Source organism: Gavia stellata, chromosome 20, assembly GCF_030936135.1.
Source record: "Gavia stellata isolate bGavSte3 chromosome 20, bGavSte3.hap2, whole genome shotgun sequence".
Classification (NCBI taxonomy): Eukaryota; Metazoa; Chordata; class Aves; order Gaviiformes; family Gaviidae; genus Gavia; species Gavia stellata.
The window spans coordinates 991,723-1,017,216 of NC_082613.1; the positions used below are offsets into that span (position 1 = coordinate 991,723).

The 25,494-nt window shown below is 60.4% G+C and overlaps 1 protein-coding gene across 1 annotated transcript; it reads left to right on the top strand.

Annotated features, from left to right (window-relative positions):
• Window positions 1–221: 221 nt before the first annotated feature.
• Window positions 222–6,360, top strand: COMMD7 (COMM domain containing 7). Its single transcript, XM_059827248.1, has 9 exons — window positions 222–311; window positions 2,035–2,088; window positions 2,187–2,289; window positions 3,898–3,954; window positions 4,034–4,071; window positions 4,646–4,736; window positions 4,860–4,909; window positions 5,415–5,463; window positions 5,982–6,360. The coding sequence occupies exons 1-9, from the start codon at window positions 228–230 to the stop codon at window positions 6,056–6,058; spliced, it is 603 nt and encodes a 200-aa protein (XP_059683231.1). The 5' UTR covers window positions 222–227; the 3' UTR covers window positions 6,059–6,360.
• The last annotated feature ends 19,134 nt before the right edge of the window (window positions 6,361–25,494 follow it).

Genomic DNA, 25,494 nt, shown 5'->3' on the forward strand with positions numbered 1-25,494 from the left:
GCCCGGTGCCAACGAGGGGCTCCCCCAGCGCCGTGCCCGAGCCGGGCCCGGCTGGGGATGGAGGGCGGGGGGAGCCCCACCGGCCGCCCCCAGCCGCCCCCCTGCACCGGTGCGGGGCCGGGGCCAGCGGAGCGGCGGCGGTGCGGAAAGTGCGGCCGCCAATGCTCAGGCTGAGGCGGGCGCCGGCGCCGGGGCCGGGCGGGGCGGGCGGAGCCGCGGCCGCCGCCATGGGGCTGCTCAACTTCACCCGCGACCCGGTGCCGGAGGCGGTGAGCGGCGACATGCACAACCTCAACCAGCTCAGCGCCCAGGTGGGGCCGGGCCGGGCCGGGCCGGGCCGGGGGAGGGCGGGGCGCGGCCGAGGGAGCAGCCCCGGCCCGGGCTCCCGCGGGGCCGCCGGCTCCAGGGAAGCCGCAGCCGGCCGGGGCGAGCCGCCACCCGGGGTGCCGGGCCCAGCCTGCCCCGCAGCTCCGGAGCAGCCCCGGTACTGGGCCCGGTCGGGCCCTGCAGCCCCAGAGCAGCCCCAGTACTGGGCCCCATCGGGGCTCCAGGCCCTGCAGTCCCGGAGCAGCCCCGGTACCGGGCCTGGTCAGGCCCCGCACCCCCAGAGCAGCCCCAGTACTGGGCCCCATCGGGGCTCCAGGCCCTGCAGTCCCGGAGCAGCCCCGGTACCGGGCCTGGTCAGGCCCCGCACCCCCAGAGCAGCCCCGGTACTGGGCCCCATTGGGGCTCCAGGCCCTGCACCCCCAGAGCAGCCCCGGTACTGGGCCCTATTGGGGCTCCAGGCCCTGCACCCCCAGAGCAGCCCCGGTACCGGGCCTGGTCAGGCCCCGCACCCCAGAGCAGCCCTGGTACTGGGCCCAGTTAGGCCTCACACCCCCAGAGCAGCCCCGGGACTGGGCCCTATTGGGTGTCCTGGCCCCGCAGCCCCGGAGCAGCCCCAGTACTGGGCCCCATCGGGGCTCCAGGCCCCAGTGCCAGGGTCCCTGCCAAGTCTTAGCTTGCTCCAGAAGGGAAGGGTGTTTTCTGGTGTCTGGGCCAGGGCTGCAGAGCGTGGCCCTGTGCTCAGCGGCACAACCCCGCACCTGGCTGGGTGAGCCCCGCGCATGGCAGGCAGGAGCCTCTTTTTCAGGCTGCAAGGCGTTCGGGGCGATGGAGGGGCTCACGTCGCGCCCTGGGTGGGCTGTAGCATCCTGTGGAGCCTTGCTTTTTCTTGGTGGGGCTGCATGGCGTTTGGGTGCGATTGCCACCCCACCGCCCTCCTGTCCCAGTCAGCAGTACATGTCTGCCTCCGGCTCGCCGACACACCGGGTGTGCAGCCGCGTCCCAGAAGCTGGTTCAGCTCGCAGAGAAATTAGTGGAAGAGCTGAGGCATTTTTAGCTCAGCTTGCCAGAACCATGGGTAACAGCCCGGTGCCATCTCAGTTACACGGCTGACGATGAGGGTAGGACAGGATGAGCCACATGCAGCAGCGGACCAGCCAGCCGTTCCCAGAAGGTCATGGCCAGTGCTGGTGCCGGCAGAGGAGGGAGGGTGGTGGTGCTCTGCCCTGCAGGCAGGCTCTCCAGCCTTGCCAGCTGCACGCTCAGAAAACTGAAGGCAGTGACTAGACCTTTAACCAGTTCTTTTCCTTTCCTGAGTTAGTCTGTTTACCCCATGGGGTTTTTGAAACATGAGAGTAGATGTTCGCATCTTTTCCCACTCACAGTTTTTGGATTACGCAGGATAGAACAGCAGCTTCCGATTAACCAAGAGTCACAAAAGCCCTGTGCAGTGCCAGCTACCAGCTGCTCAAACCCTTTGAGAGTCTCTGAAAAGCATCCATGAGCAAATCCCATCCATAGGCATCTTGTAATGCCGAGGACAGGGGTACCTTACCAGCTCAAACTCTGGGGCAGATGTACTGGGGGCAGGTGGAGCTGTGTCAAGGTGGTGTATCACCACCTAGTCGCGGTGGTGACGGGGGTGGTGAGGTGCTGAGAAATTATGTGTACGGATGCCTGACTCCGTAACACTGTCCTGTGTCTTCACAGCAATTCTCAGCGCTGACTGAAGTGCTCTTCCGCTTTCTAACAGAGCCCAAGGAGGTAAGGCATGTGCAGATCACCGAGAAGTGTGTGAATGCAGCTCTCTGGTGAGAGGCATGCAGAGATAAGATTGTGTCGCTGCTCTTTCTTTTGAGCAGGTAGAAAGGTTTCTGACTCAGCTCTCCGACTTTGCCACCATGAATAAAATCAGCTTGGGCCCCCTGAAAAACATTGTCAAAAGTATTCTTCTGGTACCTAACGGTAAGTGATACATTTGCATATGCTGCCCTGAGGCCAAACTATTGTGTCCATTCCTGCATGCTGCTAAAAGCTTGTCTTCAGAACAGCTATGCGCTTCGTTTGCACGATAAGCGTTAATGGTAGCTAATAAATGGCTTAGCATTTACGAATCAAAAATTCTTCTGTTGAAATATCCCTGTTTGGTCACTCGGGGCTTTGTATTCTTTACACCCTGCCTACACACACATTTCACATGCTTAACTAAACTCACTTAAATATCCATGCATTAAATGCCAGCACAACACTGTGACAGTGCTTGGTTTAACTTGTACCTGTAAATCCATTTTTGCCAGACCAGCGCAGCCTTATGCTGGCACTAAGTCTTTGTAGGAACTTCCATCCACGTGACTCAGTACTGTAATTCCTACAAGGACAAGTGCTGTTTGAGACAGACAGTGTACACACCCCTCTACAGTGGGCTGGAAACTGGCGTCATTCTAGGCCATGTAAAGGAGACATCTGTCCTTGCAGTCTTGTTTTAGAAAAACACTGATGTGTCCAGCAGTTTCTCATTCATAAATAGTGGGGAAGAGGGGCAGGGGGATGCCCCTTGAATACCCTGGACTCCAGCACTTTATGAGATTACTCTGATGTTGTGGCTGCCGTTTGACATGATAATGCATCAAACACCTCCACTGCGTGTTCATCCCATTGATCCTTCTTGTTATTAACAGTCCCTTGCTACAGTCCTTCAGTCCTGGGTTCCCTGTAGCTTTCTTCACAGCAGCAAAGCCACGCACAACTGTTTCCTGCGTTTGGTCTGAACTTTCGTTCTACTGCTTCAAGCCATTTCTTCTGTCCAGGAGTAGCAATGAATAATTTCCTTTCCTACAACTGTCTTGGGGGTATTTAACGTGGAATTGGCATTTTCTCCCTTCCTGCTTCTGGCCCAGGTGCGCTCAGTCTCGTCGTCCCTGTTTGCGTGCACTGGCTCCAATCCTGTTGTAACTTTTCGTTAGCTCTGGGATGCCGCAGACGGTATCGGCACAGATTACAGCAGATAACTTTGCCTATGTGCTACACAGACAGAAAGCCACGTGGGACTGGCAGCCTCTTTGAATTTATGAGATTCCTGCTCTTGGCTTCAGAGAACAGAATCCTTGTAAACTCCCATGTGCTGCCTGTGCCCCAGAACAAAGGAGGCAGGCACAGCAGGGGAAAGTGTTATATGCACACGTTCACACCCATAATCCAAAACACAGCAGGTAGGTCAAATTAGTAGCCTGCCAGCCTTAACAGTTCTCCTTTAACAAGCAAAGCTTCTATAGGAGAGAAAGCAGCAACTTCAAAACACAACCGCTGCTGTGGTTTCCATGGATACCTGCAAGGAAATCTCCCTCTCTCTCAGGCACTCCCATCGCCCTGACTTTTAAAGCACCGGGCATCTGTGAAGATACCAGCAGGCACAACTGTGTTTCCTATCTTGAGGAGCTGTGGTTTGTTTCAAAACACAGTCCAAGAACAGAGGCTTTCTATCGCAGGGTCTCCGTCCCTGCGTTTATTTGACCCAGTAAGGATTGGTTTGACTCGAGTAAAAAGTGATTTTTCTTCTTTGCATTGTTTATTCAGGTGCCCTGAAGAGGAATTTGTCTTCCGAACAAGTCAGAGCAGATTTTATTGCTCTAGGTAGGTCACCTGACATTCACTAAATAAAAGATAATTAATATTTATCGCATATAGTAATCTCATATGGTTTCCCCCACAGGCCTCAGTGAAGAGAAAGCCAGTTATTTTGCAGAACAGGTATTAAAATATTTTTGCTTGTTTCTAAGCTAACAAAATGACAGTCTTGGAGTGGGAACTTGTAAAACCCCGCTGTGCTACTGAGATGTGTCACCACGTTGGGTATTTTCTTCAAAACCAGCGCAGAGTTTTGAACTGAAGATCCTCAGATAACTGATAAGGAGCACTTTGTCGAATGATAATTCTGGTTTGCTGTGGCCTCTACCTCATTGGTTTTGTAATTCCTGCACTTCTGTGTGGCTTTCATTTGATTGTTTTCCTGCTTTGCATGCTTTGAGCCCCGGGGTCATGCAGTTACACGAACACATGACTTTTTGCGCAGATATTGTTACACTGAACCAGTGCTAAAACAAAAACAGTGAGTTTCATTTACAGAGGTGACAAGGCAGATGGAAATCCTAGCAGGACTCAAACATCTTTGAAAGCCCTCCTGACCGCATTAGTTTGCCCCTTTGCACACCTCCACTTTGGGCTTCTGCCATCAGTCTGCCTCGTATCTGACTTACGTTGAAATTACAGGTAACATAAATAGAGGCCTCTCTGAATTGATCACTCTTGTCTCTTGCTCTTGCAGTGGAAGGTGAATTCCCCCACCCTAACACGCCTGGCTGTTGGTCAGACGCTGATGATTAACCAGCTGATAGATATGGAGTGGAAGTTTGGAGGTAACAGAGCTAAAACATAAACTGAATGGGTTGGGAAACCCCACAGCAGCTCTCAGCTAAATAACTTTTTCTTTCACAGTTTAGCTAACAGATTATCTCCCTTCTCCTCTTTCTGCCTCATAGTGACTGCTGGGAGCAGTGAACTGGAAAAAGTGGGAAGTATCTTCTTACAGGTAAATCTCCTACATCAGAGAGTTCAGGTTGTAGTGCAGCTAAGGAACAAGCTGTGACCAGGCATGTGGGGAGCACTGGCTGTGAGAGGAACGAGGGGAAAGCTAGATCTCATAGGAACAACCTCTGCAACAGTGCATCCACTTCGGTCAACTGCCGGCAGATAGCAGGCACGCTGCTATTTGTTTCTCTTCTGGAGACATCGTGTATCACAGAAGCGTAGCCCACTCTGAAAAGCTGTCAAAAAGCTCAATCTAGCAAAGGTCACGCTATCTTGGGGAGGGAGGGGGAAAGCGATCATTTGTAAGGACTTCCAGAGATCCTCCCAATGTCTGAGGAATCTATTCCTACAGTGATGCTTCCCGAAAAGCCTGTCAAAGATGTGCATGCTTTGCAGCAGTCTGCCTGTCTGAAACTCACAGCAGACTCCTGTACTTCTGTCTTTTCATGGTGCTCAGACTACAGGTCTCTCTGAATTAAAATACCTCTGCTTTTTCTTCCCCTAAGCTGAAGCTGGTGATTAAAAAAGGGAGCCAAATGGAAAACGTATATATAGGTGAGCTAACAGTTCTGGAAAAGAAGCAAGCATTTGAGTATGTGAAAGCGGAGCGGCAGCCCAGAGCTCCCAGGCGCTGCTGGAGGTGGGGGAGCTTTGGGTGCGAACCCAGTGGGGGTCCGTGAGAGAGCATTGCTGGCAGATGCTGCGGCTGCTCCTGCCCTGGCCTCTCCCCACCACAGTTGCTCTGGAAGTATTTAGAACACCGACTGTTGGGCAGCCTTCACATCTTTGCGTAAGTAAATATAGATACACCAGGGAGCTGTGAAAAGCGGTCAGAGCGGCATGGCAGACCAAGAAGGTAAACAATTCCCAGGTGTCGGTTGCTGTTAGGGAGAATCCTAGCCCAGAACCCCGCGCAGCCCAGCTAGCTAAAGAAACAGCTGCCGAGAGCCAAAGTGTCTAATCCTGCCTAGTTTAGGTTAACATGAGTTGCTCTGCGGTAGCACCGGAACAGCTTTTCCAATGTTGGAAGTGTAACCTGAAATCTAAGACTGGATGCCTCTTTTTTTCTGCAGAGCTAACTTTGCCCCAGTTCTACAGTTTTCTGCATGAAATGGAACGGGTCAAAACCAGTCTGGAAAGCTTCAGCTGAAACTGCAGGGGCCTGACCCAACATCTGTCCAAGATGTTTAATTTCTCCTTGTGGGCTGCGGATCTGCTCTTTCCCAGCTGACTCTAACACCCTGATAAGAGAAGACAAGGCTGTGCAGCAAGCAGTGGTGTCATGGCCCAGGAGGACCTGTCAATCCTTCAGAACCTAAAAGTTTGGCAAGTGTTTCGAAGCAGCTACAAGTCCACTCATCTCTTTTTTTTATACTATTATGAGAAATTGTGGTCAGAAATATGTGGATACTTGTCTTAAAATAGCAAAGAAATAAACCCATTCCCATCCTGCTCCACTTGTATCAGAATTTGATTTTGTGAGAAAGAGAGAAACAGAAGCAAAGAATCATTTTCAAACTTGGAGGAATTAAGCAGAGAGGACAAGGGAAGCACCTAACCTTGCAAATCACTTCATGCTCACTTCCAAACCTCTCATTTGTACTAAGAAATGGATTGATTACATCCTTCCCAATCACGCCTCATTATGGAAAAGTATCTCAGTAGTAGATGATTTAAAGTCTTACACAGCCAAGCATCTGCCTTCATGCACAGGGGGAAAAACATCTCAGGGGGTGACTAGATAAATGTAGCTTGTGTGTGCTGGCTCTAGCGAGCAGCTCTTTAGTTGGCAGTTTGTGTGACATTGCACAGTTAGATCCAGCCCGTTTCCTTCTGGACATATGTCCGATCCCCATGAAGTGCCATTAGCTCGACTCTTCAGTTGTCTAACGGTGAGGATGAGCTCTTCATCGGGAAGCAGAGGGGTGTCCCTGACCTGACATGGGGGCAGTGGAAGATGTTACTTTCACCAAGGTTCCCCCCGTGTCCACACCATTTAAACGTCCCGTGCCTCTTGGCAGCCTGAGCTCACTGTAGCCTCCTCCCATGGCACAGAGCTGAACGAGGCCCCGTGTTGCAGAGCGCTCCAGCCACTACCGGGATTTCCCGAGGCACCTCCGTGTCCCTGACAAAGTTGGTCACAGAGGAGGGGATGAACTGCAGCACTGGCATAAATACTACTAAGATCTTCTCTGTTTCCAGCCTACACCTGCAGTAATTCACTGTCCCGTGGCATCCTGCAAGTCTGCTGTGGGACAAGGTGCACTGCAGCTCCCTGTGCGTGCATCTGCTCCCAGTTAAAGCCGCGCACAAAAAAGACAGTTTCTGTGAGAAAGGCGTCGCAAAGCTCCCTGCGACTCACGGCTCTACCCGCACGTTTTCAGCTTGTGGAAAACGCAGTGATTTTCTGCATTGCATTTCATGCGGTCCTGCATGAGTGACTAGAACCGATAACGAGTATAGGCTGAACCATGTGTTTGGGAAACAGCTCGGGGAATCCTGCTGGCAAACCTGGGGACAGTATTTGCATATTTATTTTCCCACATATCAGGCCATTCACAAGCGTTTCAAGCTTTGTCACATGATTACGGTGAAAATAATAAAAAAGAAAAATCCTCTGAAATAATGCCCTGCAGAATATTCCATCTCCTTTTGGGTGGCAGGAAAAGCTATTTCAGGGAGGAAGAAAATGTCTGAAGGGCTGCTTTCACAAGACGAAAGGAATTTTTTTGCTTTGCGTTTTCTGCTGCCTGTTCCTATTATTTCTCCTCGCCCTCCCGGTGCCAGGGCGGCACCACTCAACGCTATCCGGTTACGGCAGGAGGTGGACCACAGGGATGCCGGAGAAGATGCCAGGCTCAGCTGTGGGTCAGGAATCCGCCGCCCCCCGCGCTCCTCCCCCTGCCCGGTTGGGATTAAGCTGCTCGGGGCTGACGCACGCCGCGGCCCGCTGACCCCAAGCGCAGGGGTCACCTCCATGCTGCTCCGCAATCCCCACGGGCATCTCTGATCAGTGGCATTAGAGAGCGCAGCCGCCGGGACGCCGGGATGCGGCGTGACCTTCGTGCTGCCGCCGGCGCTCCCCGGTACCCCGGGAGAGCCCTTTCATCCCGCGCACTTGGCTGTGCATGAGCCGAGCTGGCAGCCCCGGCGGGGAAGGGGCACGGGGACAGAGCCGGCTCTGGCGGCACTGGCACCGGGTGACGCTGACCGTGGGGGAACAGAGTCGCCCTCCTGATTGGGCTGGCCAGGGACAAGCACGGCGCTGGGCAACGCAGCGCGACAGCCATGCCTTTCCTGCACGGCATGGCCGCAGCTTCGCTGCCAGCACACAGGGTGACGGCGAATGCCCGGACCCCCGCGCTGGGGCACAGCGAGCGCAGCTGCGGGGAGGGTTGAGCGGGGAGTGAGCAGCAGCCGGGAGGGAAGGGGCTGCCGCGGTGCCCGTTTTGCCCAGGTTTCCGGGCGGCCCCCGCAGCGCTCCCTGCGCTGCCTCTTCCGGCTGCCCGTCAAGCCCAGCCAGCCGAGAGCTAATCTCCGCGAGACAGCGGGCGCAGGGGAAACAGGGGCCTCTTACAGCTTGGGATGAAGCTAACTGTACTCCTGCAGCGGTTTGCCTCCCCGAGGGCTTTCTTGGCCCATTTCCTCTGGGGGCGGCCGTGCAGCAGCCCCCCATTCCTGCCCAGGCCCCCGCTGCGGGGGACGACACGTGGGCCCTCCCGGCTGCAGCACGGCCCCGAGTGCTGGGGCTGCAGCGGGGCAGGGGTAGCTCTGCCATACCAAAGCCACAGCACAGTCACCCCCCCCCATGCTCGGATGCTTGTGCAGTCCCACTCGTGGCAGTGGGGACCCTCTGCTGCCTCGGGGACCACCTTATGGCACCCCAGGCTGCCGGGCAGTCTCTCCTGAACCCGGGGGAGATGGCAGAGCGGTCCCCAGGAGCCAGGCTGCAACGGGTCCCGGGCTCCCAGGCATCCCACAGGCTCATCCCTGCCAGCCTCCTGCGAAGCCACACCAGAGCAGCCGGGAGATGGGGGCTGCGCTCGCAGAGCCTGTCACTTCCCGGCACCAGTTCAATGCAGTTGTGATTTTCAACCATGGCAGATGCTAATGACCGAGGGAGCCGGGATGTTTTTGGATGCGGCATCTTCTCCCCACTGGGAATGCCGATGCCATTCTCTTCATGTGTGAAGGAGCCCTCCAAGCCCCGAGAACAAAAGCCTCAGCAGCGCCCGCTGCCCTCCCCCTGCTCGGAGGTAGCAGAGCAGACGAAGGCTCTGCTTCCGCTCCTGCCTCGAGCCTGCGGGGAAGGAAGGAACCGGGGCTCGCTGCCTGCTCAGCCTGACCTTGAGCAGGTCGCATGGGAACAGGCAGAGCTCCCGCAGGAACCCCCCGCTTTCACAGACCTCACCGGGAGCCGCTCCATGCCGAGGGCTTTGCAAGCTTGGTCTTTATCCCTGTCCCAGCTTTCCTGTTTGCAAAATAGGGCAACAAATCTCAGGGTTGGCCAACAGCTGGGAATGAGCCGTGGGAGGTGAGAGAAGCTGGGGAGAAGAACCAGCAGGCAATGGCCCTAACAGCAGCCTGGAGGTGAGCCCCACGCCAGGCAAAGCCCGCAGCTTGCGGTGAGGGCGTAGCGACGTGTGCAAGTGCTCGGACATGGTCCGGCTGAACACCGGCCCTGGGGGAAAGGAAAAGGCATTGCCTCTGTGATAGCATTAATCCCGCACACAGCAGCGTGGCTGATGAAGCCAGTCCTGCCCCTCCTCACCCCATGCCATTCCCCTCCCCAGCTCCTCCAGGTTTTGGGATGATCCAGCACCCAGGCTGTCACCCGGCAAAAACACCAGCTGCAAACTGCAGCTCCCAAAATTGCTTTGTCTGCCTGGGAACAGCAGTCCTGAGCACACAGGAAGCCCCAGGGCAGTGCCACCACCCTGCGGTGCCACGCAAGTCCCTGGGGAGAGGCCCTCGGTGTCTGCCTCCCTTGCCAGGAGCGGACGGGCGAGTGTCGCGCTCAGTGCAGCACCGTGCCGTTGCTGGGGACACGCTCCCCAGGAGCAAGCCCTCAGCCTGCCTTGGGACCGGCTTCTCCTGCGCCCGTCCTGCTTGGGACAGGCAGGAAGGCATCCCACCCTGCCTGTGAAACTGAGCTGCTGCCTCCCATTCTTGCAGGAGGGGGGAAAAAAACTGGTGGTGTCCAAGGCAGTGGAAATATTCTGAGCATGTCCTCTTCTCCTAAGCCTTGCCATCTCTCTAGGCACTTCTTTGTCCAGGCACACTGGGAACAATTGGGGTTGCTCAGCCAGACCGCAGGCTGTCGATCAGCAGAGCGAATGAATGCTCAGGCATAAGGAACCCATCTTCTCCCACAGCACGGGGAGGTGGCCACCAGAAACACGGCCTGTGGCACAACGGCACAGGCAGCAAACAATTCCCGGGCACTGGCACCAGTACCAGCCCCGAGAAGGACGGTGGGAGCTCGCAGCCCATCTGAGAAACGGCGGACGGGGAGGGGATCACCGGGCTTCCCCAGACCCCACTGCGCGGCTGGGGGCTGCGCGGTTGGCACAACGCAGGTGCCCTCACGGCCGGTGCCGAGGTCCCTGGGTGCACCCGCGCTGCCAGATCTGACCCCAGCCCTGAGCGCCCGCTCTGCAGGCAGCCGAGGAGGAGCTGAGTCTCGGGGGCCATTTCGGAGCCCAGCCCAGAGAGGAGCCCCCCGAGCTGTGTGTGTGAGGCACAGCACCCAGCACCCTCGGGGCAGCCCTATCCGGGACTGACTGCAACTGCTTCCCGTGCAGGCACAGCTTCGTTACCAGCACCCGGACCCGCCAGGACAAAGCGGTCCAGCTGCTCCCCTCCGTGACACCCCGAGCGGCCGCAGGCTCTTGCATGGCGGGGGGAGCACCCTGCCAGCCGCCCGCTGAGGCAGCTCGGCTACCATTTCCCAGCGCTCCCCCGCAGCGCACAGCTCCATTTTATAGGGCTGCTCTGTCCCAGGGGCATCGCTGCCGCAGCGCAGCCACTAACAAGGTTATCCCCAACCAGCCACCAGTTCGCCATGGAAAGAGAGGGGAAAGCGGGGTTAACCCTTGTGCTGCTGACACATCTCGCAGCACTGGGGAATATCTTTGTTTGAACGCACGCTCTTAACAAGTCCCAGAGGTGATCGGCTGCTGCAAAACACCAGACAAGGAGCCCCTGTGCCATCCCATGCTGGCCCCTGCACCAGAGCATCCCGCGCATCCATAACAGCAGCGCTGAGCCCCGAGGCCGCGCCGGCCGTTGTGCACGGAGCCCTCGGGACAGGCTTCGGGGCAGCAGCCCAAGGAATGGCTGCGTGTGTCCCACCGGCAGCCGAGCCCAAATCCTTCCCTCAGCTTTGTTTCAGGCCGGCGGGTGGGATGTGGATAAGGAGCGGGACGCTGCCAGCCTGCGGACAGGAGGTGTTGCTTGACGGAGGTCACCGGGAGCATGGCTACCCACAGGCACCGCGGCACTGCTCGCCTTTCTGCCGGAAAATTTGGGGGCTGCAAGCACGGTCAAGGGCCCTTCCCTTGCTGGGACCCTGCCTCACACCACCACCGGGCTGGGGGCTGGCCCTGCGCAGTCACCCCACGGCCCCCGGCAGGGCCGGCTGCGGGGCCTGGGTGGGACGAGGGGTGGGTGCCGGCCGCGCTCCCCACGGAGCGCCAGCCCTGGGCAGCTCCGCTTTCCCGGCTCAGCAGCCCCGCGGGCAGGGTTTGGGGCGGGGGTCCCCGGGCAGGGCCCCCCCCCCCCCCTTTTTCCTCCGTGCCTCCCATCACTGCAGAGCCCGCGCAAACTCACGGCACCGCGCTCAGCCGGGCGCTGCTCCCCGCGCCCCCCCCGCCCCGCCCCCGCTGCGGTGCGCGGCGCGGAGCACCAGAGGGCGCTAGAGCACCGCACAGCGCGCGGCTCCGCGCCCCCCGCCCCGCCCCCGTCCAGCTCCCCACCCTCCGGGCACCCCGCCCCGCGCCCTCCGGGCATCGCTCCCTGCGTCCCGCCCTCCCTCCCCCGGCATCCCTCCCCTCTTCCCCCACCCCGTCCCCCCTCCTCTGCCCCGTTCCTCCCCCGCAGCACCATCCTCCCCACAGTCTCCGCAAGCCCGGAGCCACCCCGGGCCCCCCCCGACGGGTGTCACCCCCGGACACCGCCCGGCTGCGCCGTCCTGCGCCGCCCCCCCGTGCTGCCTCTGCAGCAGCGACAGCCGCGACCCCCCCCCCCGCACCCGCCGCCCGAGCGGAGCCCCCGCGCCGGGGGCAGGCACCGTGTCGCGGCAGCGCACCCCCCCCCCCCCCCCCTTCCCAGACCTGTTCAAAAGGCAATAAACCCCCAACCCGAGGGGCCCCGGTCCCGCCGTCGCCCCGTGTCCCCCCCGGCACCCCGCGATGTGCCGCCTCGGGGCCGCGCGTCGGTCGGGTGGGCTTTGCTCAGAGCAGGGGGCCACCCCAGGGCTCCCCGCTGCCCGGCCGGGCAGGCTGCTGTCCTTACCTCCCGCTGCTGAGGAACTGGAGAGATCTATCTATCTATATATATATATGTATATACACACACCCCAGAGTTACCGACCCACCACCTATGTGGGGCGCGTGGGACGCTGGCGGGTGCCCGGGCCCCCAGCTGCGAGCGGCCTCTGCAGAGCCAGGCCCCCAGGAAGGCAGCGGGAGTGGGGGACGAGGGGGCGGCCAGATGCCCGCAGGGCGCTGGACCCTCGGCAGCCACCCTTGGTGCAGAGCGGGGCCCCCCGGGGTCAGGCAGAGCCCCCCCGGGGTCAGGCAGAGCCAAGGCCCCGCTGCGTGCGGAGGGACACACGGCCCACGGGGCTGGAGCCCACGGAGCACGGCCGGAGCCGGAGCCCCTCCGCAGCGGCTTTGGCAGAGCGCTGCCGGAGCAGGTTAGAGGGAGGGGGAGCACACGCCTTTTCACCAGCTTTTCTACTTGATCCGTCTCACACAGAAGTGAATTCTGAGCACACAATGCAGTTACTGAATAAAATTATGCTTTTTTTAGTACTTGTATGCATATCGGTTTTAAGGCTCTGCCTAGAAACCAACCTTATAGCCAGGAGCAGAGACGGGAGGGAAAAGCCAGGCCAACCCCGGACCCCACACTGGACTCGGAGGGTTGCAAGGCACATGGGTGGAAGCACAGCACCACCGACGAGCAGCTCGCAGGTGACACATCCATCCCTCGCAGGTGACAAGCCCACCACTCCTTCCACCCCAGGGAAGGAGGGAAAAGCACTCCCGGCTGGGGCAGGAGGGCAGACGCCGCAGCCAGCCCAGGGCTGCCTCTCTGCTCCCTGTTACCATCTCTGTCCCCCAAAGCGTCAGCTCTGTCCCCTCCCGCAGAGCTCTGCCTGTGCAGAGGAGTCCTGCCTCCCCCTCCGCCATCTCGCCTCACCTCCAGGCAGCAAAGCCGAGGCTCTGCCAGCTCCATCCGCACAATGCGGCGAGACACCGGGCCAAGGGGCAGGACCAGCAACCACGTTTTCTTGGAGCGCATCGTGCTCCCCCCTCACCGAGCCTGTTAGAAACGGGTGGCTGTAATAACGGCACCGTGAATAACTGCAGCTCGCTCACCATGGCCTCCCAGCCCGCTGTGCGCTCCTGCTCTGCCTCCAGCGCCAGCCTCATCCCCTCCCGAGGCCGTTCCCTGCCATGATGTGCCCTGGTTTCCAACTGCCTTATAGCCTCCTGCCTGCAGCCCTGCCCTGGCCCAGGTGCCTGCAGTCCCCAGTCCCTCCCACCCAAGGGCTCACCCATCACCTTCAGCTGCTTCTCCCTCTTGCAGCTGGTTTGGCTTTTGTCTGCCACTCTCCTCCCAGCAGGACTCCCGTGAGCTGGGGGCACAGAAAAACCCCAAATGCGGGATCTGCTGCCCCGTGATAGACAGCATTGCCTAAACGTGGCGCAACACAAAGGGCTTGCCGAGCTGTTATTGCTGCTGATCTCTCTGCCGCTACCCCAGAGCTGCCTGGAGCAGAGTCTGCCCTTGTAGCTGGCACTCTGCAAACAACGCTCCCGAGGGCCCCTCAGAAGGGCCAGGGCGCAGCTCCCCGCTCCCGGCAGCGACAGACCGGCCGGCGGGCAGCAGGTACTCCTCTGTCACCAAAACCGGCTGCGGCAGCGCTGGCTGCGGTGGTGCCATCTGTTCGGCAGGCACAGCCCCGCGTCACGCTGTGGCTGCAGGAGCGATGCCAAAGCGCCTGGACCCCGCTGGGGCACCCGCACGGGAGCCGGGGTTTGACTGCGGCGACTGACACAGTTTTCAGCCCTGGTAAAAAGACAAGGGCACGATGCCAGCGGCGCCTTCCCCGGCTCTGCAGATCAGCCCTGCGGGGTGGGGGCCGCGGGTGCTGGGGCTGTGGGGGCAACCTGGGGGGGTGCTGGGGCTCTGGTGGGGGGCAGCTCACCAGCCCACCCACGGATTGGGAAGGTGGATGTCTTGTGGGATCCCAACAGCAAAACACTAGCACGTCCCAGCGAGGACACGGCGGTGGTGGGACTGGAGAGGCGCTGGGAAGCCTTGTGCCGGCTCCGTCCCGCTCCGCTTGCTCGCGAGTGAAAGGATTTGTCAACAGGGAGCTGATGAGTCCCACGGGGCCGCCAGCTCGCCGGCCTCCCGGCACCTCCTGCCTGGCATGCGGCCTCCCGACAGCACAGGCACTGGAGAGCAGCCGAGTGCTCCGGAGGGTCCGCACCCACTGCCCCACCGAACACCCCGGCGTGGGGTCCCAGGCCCTGCTGCCCGGGCAGCACGGCGGGTCCGGAGGTGCTGACCCGTAAGGTGTTTCTGAAAGATGCTCGGGGTAACCCGGGCGGCGCTTGGCACGCGGAGCAGCCACACGCCGCGGAGAGAGGAATATTCTTTCACTGGGAGAACAAGAGCAGCCCTCCGATGGCTGCCTCGTCCCTTGTCAACACCAACTTCCAGAGCATCAAATTACAGCCGCTGCAGCGGCTCCGAACAAGATGGTCCTCGGGGGCGCGGGAGGCACCGTGCCTGCGCGGCCGGTGCTGCGGGGAGAGCCCGGCCCGGCGGCACCGCTGAGGCCGTGACCCCGGTGCTGCACCGCGGGACTGCCGGGGCCCAGCGGAGCAACGCTCCCACCGCCCCCCCCCACCCCCACCCCGCACGGCGCAGGGGCTCGGCCGGGGCCCTGGGGCGTGCGGGAGCCCCCCGGCCCCCTGCCCCGGCCGGACCGTTGCCTGCCTATCGCGGGGAGCCCGGCTGCAGACGCGCAGGGGGGGGTCCCGGTGGCGCGGAGAGCACCGCAGCCCGGTTTGCGGCCCCGGCAGCGCCCGCCGCAGCCCTGGGTGCGCGGCACGGGCGGCTCCCAGGAGATGCGCCGTCCCCGCAGCTGCGGCTTCCCCCCAGAGCCCACCCGCGGCAGGGCCGGGGCCCCGGGTGCAGCCCCCGCGCCGCGGAGGCCCTGCTGCCGAGCGGACCCTCCGCCGCGGGGGCGGCCCGGCGGAGCGGCCGCCCGGGTCCCTGTCGCCTGCAGCGCGGGGCGCCCCCCGCCCGCTGCCCCGCAGCCCCCCGCCCCGGCCCCCCCGCCGGCCTCCGGCCCCGCGGAGCGGCGCTCCCGTCCCGGCTGCGGGGAGGAGGAGGAGGCGGCCGGCGCCGCCCGCCCTCGCTCCCGCCCCCCCGGCTCCGGCTCCGGCAGCGGGCGGGGGGCGAGCGCTTCCCCCCGGCCCGGTGCTGCCTCGGCCCCGCGCGGCGCGGGGGCACCGCGCACCGTCCTGCCGCGCACCGCGGCCCCTCGCCCCCCCCCGCGGCGGGGATCCGCCGGCCCGGCCCTCCCCCGCCCCGGGGCCGCCGCGCTCGGCCGGGCCGGGCGGTACCGGCGGGGACACGCGGGACCGCGGCTGCGCCTCCACGCCGGCCCCCAGCTGCCCACGCCGCGGCAGCTGGCGGGGTGGGCGGGCGGCGGATCAGCTGCGCGCCGCGGCCGGGGATCAGCTGCGCTCCGCTCCGCTCCGCTCCGGCGGGGCCCCCCCGCTCCCCCGGGAGGGGCGGCGGCACCGGCTCCCGCCCGACGCTCCCGGGCCGCGGCGCTGGGCCGGCGCTGCCCGCCCTACCTGCCCGCCGCCCCTCCCGGCCCTCCCTGGCTGCCGCCCAGCCCGGAGCTGCCCTGCCCGCCGCCGCCGCCTCCTCCTCCGCCGCCGCCGCCGCCTCCTGCGGGCGCTGGCAGCGGCGCGCACAGCCCTCTCTAATCTCGGGGGTATAAAATCCGCTCTGCGGCTCCCGCCGCCCCGGAGACGGAGCGGGTCCCGGGCGGGGCCGGGGAGCCGCCCGCGGGAAGGGGGGCGATGCTCTCCGGCGGTCCTCCTCCGGCCGAGCCCCCCCGCCGGCTGCAGCCATAGCAACGGCGATGGGCCGCCCCCGCCGGAGCCCGCGGCGCGGTAACGGGCGGGAGAGGGACGCGGGGAAAGAAAGGGCCGCGCGTTGCGCGGGGCCGTCTCCGGAGGGGTTGGCACGGACACAGCGCGGCGGGCGGCGGCTGCGGGCGGTCCCCCGGCGCCCGTTGCAATGCTTTCTGGCACAGATGCCCTCCCCGCGGCTGACTTCGCAAGTTTCCCCATCCTCTCCCCTCCTCGCACGGCTTCTTTTCATGCGGCTAAATTATGCGCGAGAGGAGGCACGGGCTGGAAATTCTAGGGAAAAAATAAAAATGTGCGGGCGGCTGCAGCCTGGCCCCCTCCAGGGCTCCTCCCGCGAGCGAGAGGGACAGGACGCGGTCCCGGGTCAGTTGCGTTAAAGCCCCTGAATTTTGAAACGACCAAGAAAAAAGCTTTTCCTGCAGGAGAGCGGCGGCCTGCAGAGCGGGGCCTGCGGCGGGACCGCGGTGGGTGCCGGGACCGCGGCCCCTCCACGAGCGGCGGCTGCTGTCCCAGCACGCAGCACCCGTGGGGACAGAAGATAATGCACTCGCTTCCCCCGAGAAACGTCTTGTTTAGGGGCCAGTAAAAAATACGCAAATCTGGCAGGGCTGGGCCTCCGAGCCTCTCAGGCAGCCTTCCTCCCCGTCTCTGGGGTCGGTGGGAGCTGAGGCCCGAGCAGCGTGGGGAAGGGGAAGGCAGGGCCGGAGGGACCGCGGGGGCGGCTGCAGGCTGAGATTTGGGATGCCACGGAGCAGGACGGGGAGACGAGCACGGGATAGCGGCTCCTCCAGGCAGCGGGCATGCGGAGAAGGCTTCTGCTCCCCGCAAGCCCGGGTGGGTGGAGCGTGCTGTCACTTTTTGGTGCTGGGCAAGCCCGGCATCGCTGTCGCAGAATTGCCGCCTGTGCTCTGATGAGTCAGTAACAGCGCTGCCACATTTCCCTCCTACCAGGCAGCGTCCCGTTGCGGGTCGGTCGTGCTCCGCACCAGGAGGCTCCCGCACACGCGGTGCTGGTTCGGCTCCAGAGCCACGTGGGTGGGTGAATCTCTGGCAGCGACTCTCCGGGGAAGCTCCTCTGGAGCAAAGGGCTGCGCAGGGATGAGGACACTGACCTGCAACTCAGGCGAGATGCAGAGCGCCTGGCTCAGGCAGCGATCCCATGGGACGCGGGCATGTTCCTGTGCCTGCGTCCCACCTCCTCTGCCAGACAATGAAACACTGCCCTCCTTCCCAAGTTGCAGCAGAATAAATAAAGCAAGCGCCATATGGTGCCAAGACACGTTGGAAATGGGGCCAAGCCCAGGAGGTAGGGGAGATGGCAAGTCTCCATCCCCACACCAGTCCCCATCTCGAGCTCCAGGCCAGGACTGGCCTTGGGGGAGCGCTGCACCCGCTCCTCCGCCCCCCGCAGCCGCTGCCCTGCTCCCCAAGCTGCCCGGCACAGCTCCGCACTTCAGCCGTGGCTCTGCAGTGACTCACTTGCCCTGCCTGCAGTCTTGGGTAGCACAGAAACAAAAGCTGTCCCCAAGAGCCCTTCTTTCTCTAAGGGCTGGGCTGGGGACACGGGAGTCACCGCTGGACCGGCACTGGGGCACTGTCAGGAGATAACGTCCTGCGCCCTGCCACGGGACACTGCACGTCCTCCTACCCTTCCCCCAGAATTACAAACAGGAGCAGAAGCTGCAGACAGCTTATCCCCTACAGCCCCTGCAGCCCTGGGGCAGGAGGAGAAGCTTCCCCATGGCTCCAGGGCACCACGGATGCAGGACCCTCCTGCGAGCAAAAGTGGCATCGTCTTTCCGCCCGCCACAGCGATCCTCCTGCCTGGACACGCTCCCGAAGGCCTGCAGCTCGTGGGGGCTCGTGTGTTTGCAGGCAAGTTACCTCCAAGCACAGGCACCTAGAAGTGAGATACCTCCAAGCAGAGCTGGGCGTCCCGAGGGAGGGCTGGGCTTTCAGAGGTGCTGAGCACCTGCAATTCCCCTGCAGCCAGCTCCCTGCAGCAGATGCGCATCCCTCCGAGCACCCAGCCCGCCCTGGCTGCCTGAGGCTAGGGCCCAACTCAGGACAGCAGATCCTAGAACTTCCTGGGGGCGGGATGTGATGGGCTCCTGGGGGAAGAGGGGCTCCAGGAGCTCCCCAAATGCTAACAGATCTTCTGCAGGTTTAGCAAGCAGATGCCAGCCTTGGCCGTGCCTGGGAGCCCCCTTCACACAGCCAGCGTGGTACGTACTCGCCCAGCCACCCTCATCTGCCCCATTCCCTCTGCAAGGGCCTCAGAGAGGGAAGAAGCGCTTGGCTCTGCCCTCCAGGCCGACTGAATCAAAATTAGGTTCTCCTGAAGATTTTGTAGCCATGGGGCTGAACTCTATCACTTGCTAATGTGAGCGGATCATTTGCACCTGAGTCATGCCGATGAGAATCATGGAAGTTGTGCAAGCAAAGGAGTTTATTGAATCATACACAAAAATGTAGGGATGATAAGGATCGAACAGGACCCAGGAGCAGCCCACAGTGCTCTCCCTGCCACCCTCCCTCCTCGTTTAAAGAGGCAGCTCTGCCTGATGGAGAGTCCCCCCAGCCCGGCCCCGGTCCCTACCTGCCACCAGCCTCCAGCGAGGTGCTCAGCCTCTGGAAATGCTCCGCACTGACAACTGCTTGTGGGGTGCTCTGCAGATGGGAAGCACTGTATGAAAATCTTACTTATTGCCAGCGTTATAGATGACGGGAAAAGCAAGAGGCAGCCTTGCCCTGCACAGCCTGCCGAGACTTCTGCGGAGGGAGCGTGGCCCCGGCGGAGGGTCCTGGCTGCGATGCTGTTTGTTGGCTGGTGGCTGTGGAGGTCCGCGCTTACCGTGGTCCCAGCTCCACGCGGACCTCCTACCCCACCACGTGTTGATAAACAGAAAAAAATGTACAATGGATGCATTGAAGTTCATAGATAAGCAGAGTACAGCAGTGTCTGGTCGGAAGGGGAATTTCTGCATTATTTTTTGCTCTATTAATTCAGAGGTGGGAATTGGCTGAGACAAGGACAATCCACGGGATGCAGGGCCAGATCTGGATTTTTGAACACCCCCAGGGCTAGATCCAGGGCAGGGTTAAATGCCAGTAGGCAAAAGAACAGCAGCAACACCAGGACCAAAGGGGACGTGGGTGTTGCGGGCAGGCGTTGGTCACACAGGCTGACTCTTAGGAGCAGAGGAAGGAGTTGCCGGGAGGTACAGGGCTAGGGTGTGCCATGTCCCCAGCGCCAGGCACCGCTGGGAAAGCACGTGCAGCCGCAAGGCGAGGCTGGGTATCCCGGGTGGATCACCAGCCAGCGGCTGAGCGGGCTCTGCTGGCACTGCTCCAGGGACCAGCGAGGAGACCTCCCTGCGGAGCATGCACAGGATGGTGCCCGGGCACTGCAGGGGCGAGCGGCGTGCACAGCTCAACCCAGCAAGTCACCGAGCTGCAGGCGCTGGCAGCGCAGGCGGGGAGTCCAGGCAGCACTGCCGGCAGCAGCCCCGGCTGCAGGCAGCAGCCCAGCCAGGGCGGAGAAGCCGGGGAAGCCTGGGGTCCGCGCCATGACCCAGGACCTTGCAGCTTCCCGGGCCTCTGACCGATGCGGACGGCCCCTGGGTTTGGCACCAGGGGATGCGTCTGCCCGAAGGCCATGCCGGCCGGATCCCGCTCTCGTCAGCAGACAGGCCTGGGGCCTGCGCCTGGCAGGAGGTATCGCAGGATCGGGCCCGGAGCAATCTGTTCAGATAGAAGTGGGTGGTAATTTAATGGAAATGGGAGAACAACTCCACTGTAGCTCCAAAGCGGGGCGTTATCAGCGAGCAGAGCTCTAACGAGCCAGGGAGAAGGCTGGAGCCCTCTGTGCCATTTCATCGCTGCTGCTCTGCGTCGCATTTCCCAGGAGCCCTGCAGCCTCGGCCTCATTAATTATGCAAATGAAAAGGTGTTGCCAACGCGGCATCCCTGGGTAGGATCCCTGTGACTGAAGTTGTGCCCCGAACCTGGAGGCCGCTCCCCTGCGTTTGGGCAGGGAGGGTCCGGGAGCACATCAGGCAGGATGGATGTTTGCAATAATTATCCAGTCATCCCCTTCAAGTGTACTGCAGCCATAGCAACAGACAGATGTTCTGTCCCAGCCAGAGTCCGCAGCGAGCTGGGGAGAGAAGCACAAAAATTAACCCGTTCAGCCCCAGGACAACACAGAATCTGCTTTATTCTGGGACCAGACCAGACTTCAACATCCCTGAGAAAATTCTAGGAAATGAGGCAAAAAACCAGCCACGCACCCCCCAAATAAAACCAACAGAAATTGCCCCCGTGCTCGCTCAGCCACTGTCTGACACAGAAAGTTGAAGGAAAGACCCTGCAGGCTGGTGGCCTGGCTCTGCCCAGTGCCCCGGTGCCGCTCGTCCCGTTACGGGTAACGAGCCCTGCCGGTGCTCAGCGTCTCCCGGAGGCGACGCTGCAGGCGGGGCTCTCCAGGTCTGGTGGCGGTGAGCCTTTGGAGACGTTCGGCACCAGGGAACCTGTTCAGGGACAGCCAGGAGCAGCACGCTCCCTGCGGTCAGCACCCACACAGCGGCCGCAACATAGACACACGGGGCACCCAGCCGGGCAGGGAAGGGGACGGATGAGCCCCATGGAGAAGCGTCCGCTGCTGAGTTAACAGCTGTGTCAAAGCCTTTAAAGTATTCGGAGGTGGGATGCAGCCAGACCGAAGAACAGCCTGCATTTCGTTATTCCGCTGCTGCACGGGTTTCCAGGATTCAGCCCGAGTCCATTAAATCCCACCCAGAAATACTGTCACGAGGGCCCTCGTGCCCACCAGCACACCGAAAATTTAAACCCGGCTTCTCCTGGGGGCCCTGAGGAGCAGGCAGCCCTCCCCAGGCACAAGGTCTCTGCTGCCTCCTCCCCTCCCCACCAGCCAGCGGTGCCTTTAAGCACTAGCATTTACGTGTTTTAAGGTAAAGGCCAGACCCCCACTTCTCAGTTCCCTTCTGAAAGGATGGGTGCTGCCCACCCAGGCCAGGACATGCCCAGAGGTCCCGCAGAGGCAGCGGGGATTCCTCAGAGCCCAGAGCAATCCCTTGACCTCAGAGCAGCGTAAAGGGGCTCAGGGGAAAGCCCCGTCCAGATGTTTGCAGCTGCAGCTGCTGCTGGAGTGCACCCATGGCAAGGATTTCAAAGGAGGACGATGGGACGGGGGAGGACAGCCCGAGCAGATGTGCCTGGAGGGACGGATTACACCTGGAGCGAAGGAGAGAGCCCTCCTCTCCACTGGCGGAGCAAGACAACCCCCTGCCCTGCACATAAGCACAAGTGTGAGAGGTCACAGGAACACAGTTTCACTTCCCAAACTGTAAGACTATTTTTGGTTCATATTACTTCCCTTCTTGTCCTCTGCCACACAGACAATGAGAGCTCCAGCTTGCAGAGGGCATCCCGTCTCCTCAAGGCTTGCCTGGTGACCGCTTGTACTGCATTAGCACAGCCTATCCTGGGAATCTCTGGTCTCCCGGTTGGGTTTTTGCTTCCTTCTCCTGAAAACAAAAAAGCAGAGAAGGGTAAATTTGCTGATCTTGAAACTGAGAGAGACGTGGCATCATGTGCAGTCGCAGAGGATGTGGGCAGGTGCCATCAGACTTCCCCACGCAGCTCTGGAAATGTAGCTCAGTCCTGATCTGCAGCTCCCTGGCTGTTCCCGGCCCGGGCTCCCACACAGCGCTGGCAGCTGGTGGGTATTTCGGTCCTCACCGCAGCGCCCAGGCTACAGCACTCCTTCTGGGGTTTTTCCCCCGAGCACATCAGTTGAGCGTCCATGTGGTTTGATTCCCAGCCCTCTGACGCCGCGCTGGAGACAGAATAAGAAGGTGGGAAAAATGTCTATTATTCCCACAAATCCCCATTCAATTTGTAACTCCAGCTCTGCCGCTTGTGTCAGTCCCAGGCCTCTCCCGAGTGAAAGCCACACCAAAAAATGTTTCGGTGCTGTGACATGGACAGAAATCCAATAGGCTCTAGAAGGAATTCACGCTCTTTGCTGACTACCCTTAGCTGCTTTGACTTATTATCTGACCTGGATCTAAATTAGGTTTTGATTAAAGTCAAGAATAATTCTACTTGGAAAAATCTCATTGTTTAGGTTTCGAGTTAGCAAAAACTACAGGAGAATTAAAATTGATTTCTCACTTTGGGGACAGAGACCCCGAAGGGACCTTAGACGGTGCCCAGACCTCCGCTGCGAGAGGCAGCCGCACTGTGCCATGTCATTCATAACCTGACCAAGCTCCGTTTTCGCAGCAGCTGCGTTCTCTCCCCAATTCTCTTCTGCGATCGCTCCTGTAGAGACTGACAGCTCTGATGCTTGGTCAGCATCTCCTCATTTCAAACATGGATTTATACATAGTCCATTTATTCCTACTTGTTCTCATGCCAAGGTGGTGCTGGGGTTTAGTCCGTGTCCCTCCCTGGTGTCTACCTCTTGATGGTCCACAAATGCGTCTTCTCTCAGCATTGGTTTGGCTGAGATCAGTGAGCTGAGTCACCTCTGTGAGACACTCTCCCCTCTCCCGAGCAATCCGGCGAACTCGCTCTGCACCAGTCTCAGGCGAAATTCTCCCGCCATGGCTCACCAGAAGCAGAGAGCAGGCAGAGCTCCACCAGCGCCTTTACACTTCTCTGCACCTCTCCCAAAATGACTCTCCTGAGACAACTTGGGATCGGTCCCCTTTTTCTTGACCGCATCCCACTGGCAGATCACAGCTCTCCATTGGAGGATCACCTCTCCCATTGGTGGATCATCTCTCTCCCATTGGCGGATCACAGCCCTCCCGTTGGCGGATCACAGCCCCCCCATTGGTGGATCACAGCTCTCCCATTGGCGGATCGCAGCTCTCCCGTTGGCGGATCACAGCCCTCCCATTGGCAGATCACAGCTCTCCCGTTGGCGGATCGCTGCTTTCCCGTTGGCGGATCGCTGCTTTCCCGCTGGCGGATCGCAGCCCTCCCATTCAGCCTCAGGTGGGTGAACGTCTGAGACGCAGACTGAGGGACATGCGGACTCCCTTTGTGTTTGTCAGGAAGAACAGGGCAGCTCCAGCGCGCGATTCCACTCGCTCCACGCTGAGCACTTAGAGCACTGGGATGAATGGTTTCTGAGGATTCTCATCGTCGCGCATCGACTGTAGAGGCAGTCGAGACGCCCGGGTAACACTGCCTGTCCGGCTTTGAATGCTTGAAGCTATGAGCGCCAAACACTCATCCGTAGTGATCCCACAAGTACCTCAACATTTCCCTATCATTCCCCAGCGAGGCACTCCAGCTGCCAGCAGAAGCGATGGTTCTTAACTCCTGGGCTCACTCGGCGCTGCTCGGTACCAGGCCACGTCCACGGATGGGCTCGGCTCCCCCCGTACCCACCCCTCTGCCTGCCTCTCCCCCCACCCACCAGCACTCAGGGGTATTTGGTAAATGGTTCCAGTTTGGGTCCTATTCAAGCGCGAATCCAGCTTGAATCCTACGCTGACCAGCAAAACCAGCGTAGCCGGGGCGCTGCGGGGGACCGCTGGCACGGCGGGGTCCATGGGGTGCTTGCTGCTGGCCTGCCGTACGCGGCTTTTTACACGGTATTTGGCTGCCCTGGTTTCCAGCTGATAAATTGCACTTGAAACAGCTTGGAGGAGAAGGGTACTTTCCAGTTATCACTTTCCCACGTAAGCCGTAAACGTAACTGTGGGGGTGACCGGGGTGAGGGCTGGGAAGCGCCCACCGCTGCCCCCCCCCATCAGCAGGCAGCCCCTGTCAGGGTGGGTCGGAGGGTCCCTGGCCCGGTCCCGCACGCCTGGCGGGGGTCACCGCTCCCACTCACCCGGGCCCAGCTCTCCCACCGCCCTGCCCCACCGAGGCACCAGCCAGGCTCTTGCAGAAGGAGCGGGAGCCCGGAGCAGAGGCTCGGAGCAGAGGCTGAGGGCTCGCTGCGCTCGTGGTGCTGGGCGGACGGCGAGGATTGACCGCGGTGGCTGCTGAACAGGACGGCTGCGGGAAATACAGGGAATGCGGGAATACGGCTGAGCTGAATCGGTCCCTTGCGGTGCTGCCCCTGCCCTGATAAGCATCAGACACTTCAAAGGAAGACCTCGGTGCCACGGCGAAAAACTGGGGAAGGAAATATCCTCAAAGGAAGCATCTTTCTCACTCCTGACCATCAGTTTCAGACTTATCCCCTAAAGCACAAGTGCTTATCTCACCCTTCTCTTTCTTAAATCCATACCTTCCCAGGTGTTTCTCCTCCAAAGAGGCACCCGGTCCTTTTGCATACACAAACACTCTCCGTGGTGATAAGTTCCACCGGTTAGCTATAAGGTGGGTAAAAATTATCTGGTTTTATCAGTCTGGATGACTCATACTTCTGTTCATCATCCCTTTTTCTTGTACCTTGAGAAGGGACCTCCAGGCACACGCCACGTACCTTCTCCGGACACTCACCAGGCTCCAGAGGCACTGCAGCCTTCCCTCTTCCGCTCCCATCTCGGCTAAGCTGCCCTGATATTTCCAATGAAGCATTTTCTAGGTATTACGATCGCTAGTGCCTGATTTCCTTGGTTTTATGTATGTGAAAGAATAATCACAAACCAATATGATAGTCCAGGGTCTGGGGTACCCCTACCTGAAAAAATGTTACAAAGAGAACTAACGTCTAGTTAATATTTGTTGGAAGTTACTAAGAACAACTTTTATTTATATGGTATAAATAGCAATGGGCCTGGAGTTATCATGTGTTCGTCTATAAAAAAGCCTGCCGCAATACCCTGTGCTGTACCCACCCATACCTGTCATCCAGACCCGACAGCTTAAGGTCCAGTGCCACCAAACATTTCCACTTTTTTTTTCCCCCCTATCTTTAAGGACAAGAGTGGCCTCAGTATCATGTGTTATAATCTGGCATATCATGAGACTGCTCATGCAGTGCAAGTTAAACCCTTGTTGAATCCGTGCTGGACTGGCACCTAAAGTACTGACCTGAACACTCAGCCCCTGTGTCAGTGGTCTTCCCAAAATGCTCACGCAGAGGATAGCAGCTCTTGGTTTGGCTGGCCGTGCCTTCCCAAACTGGGGAAACTCCTGTCCACGCTCTCCAGAGAGTGACCCTCCGGATCGCCCCAAACCT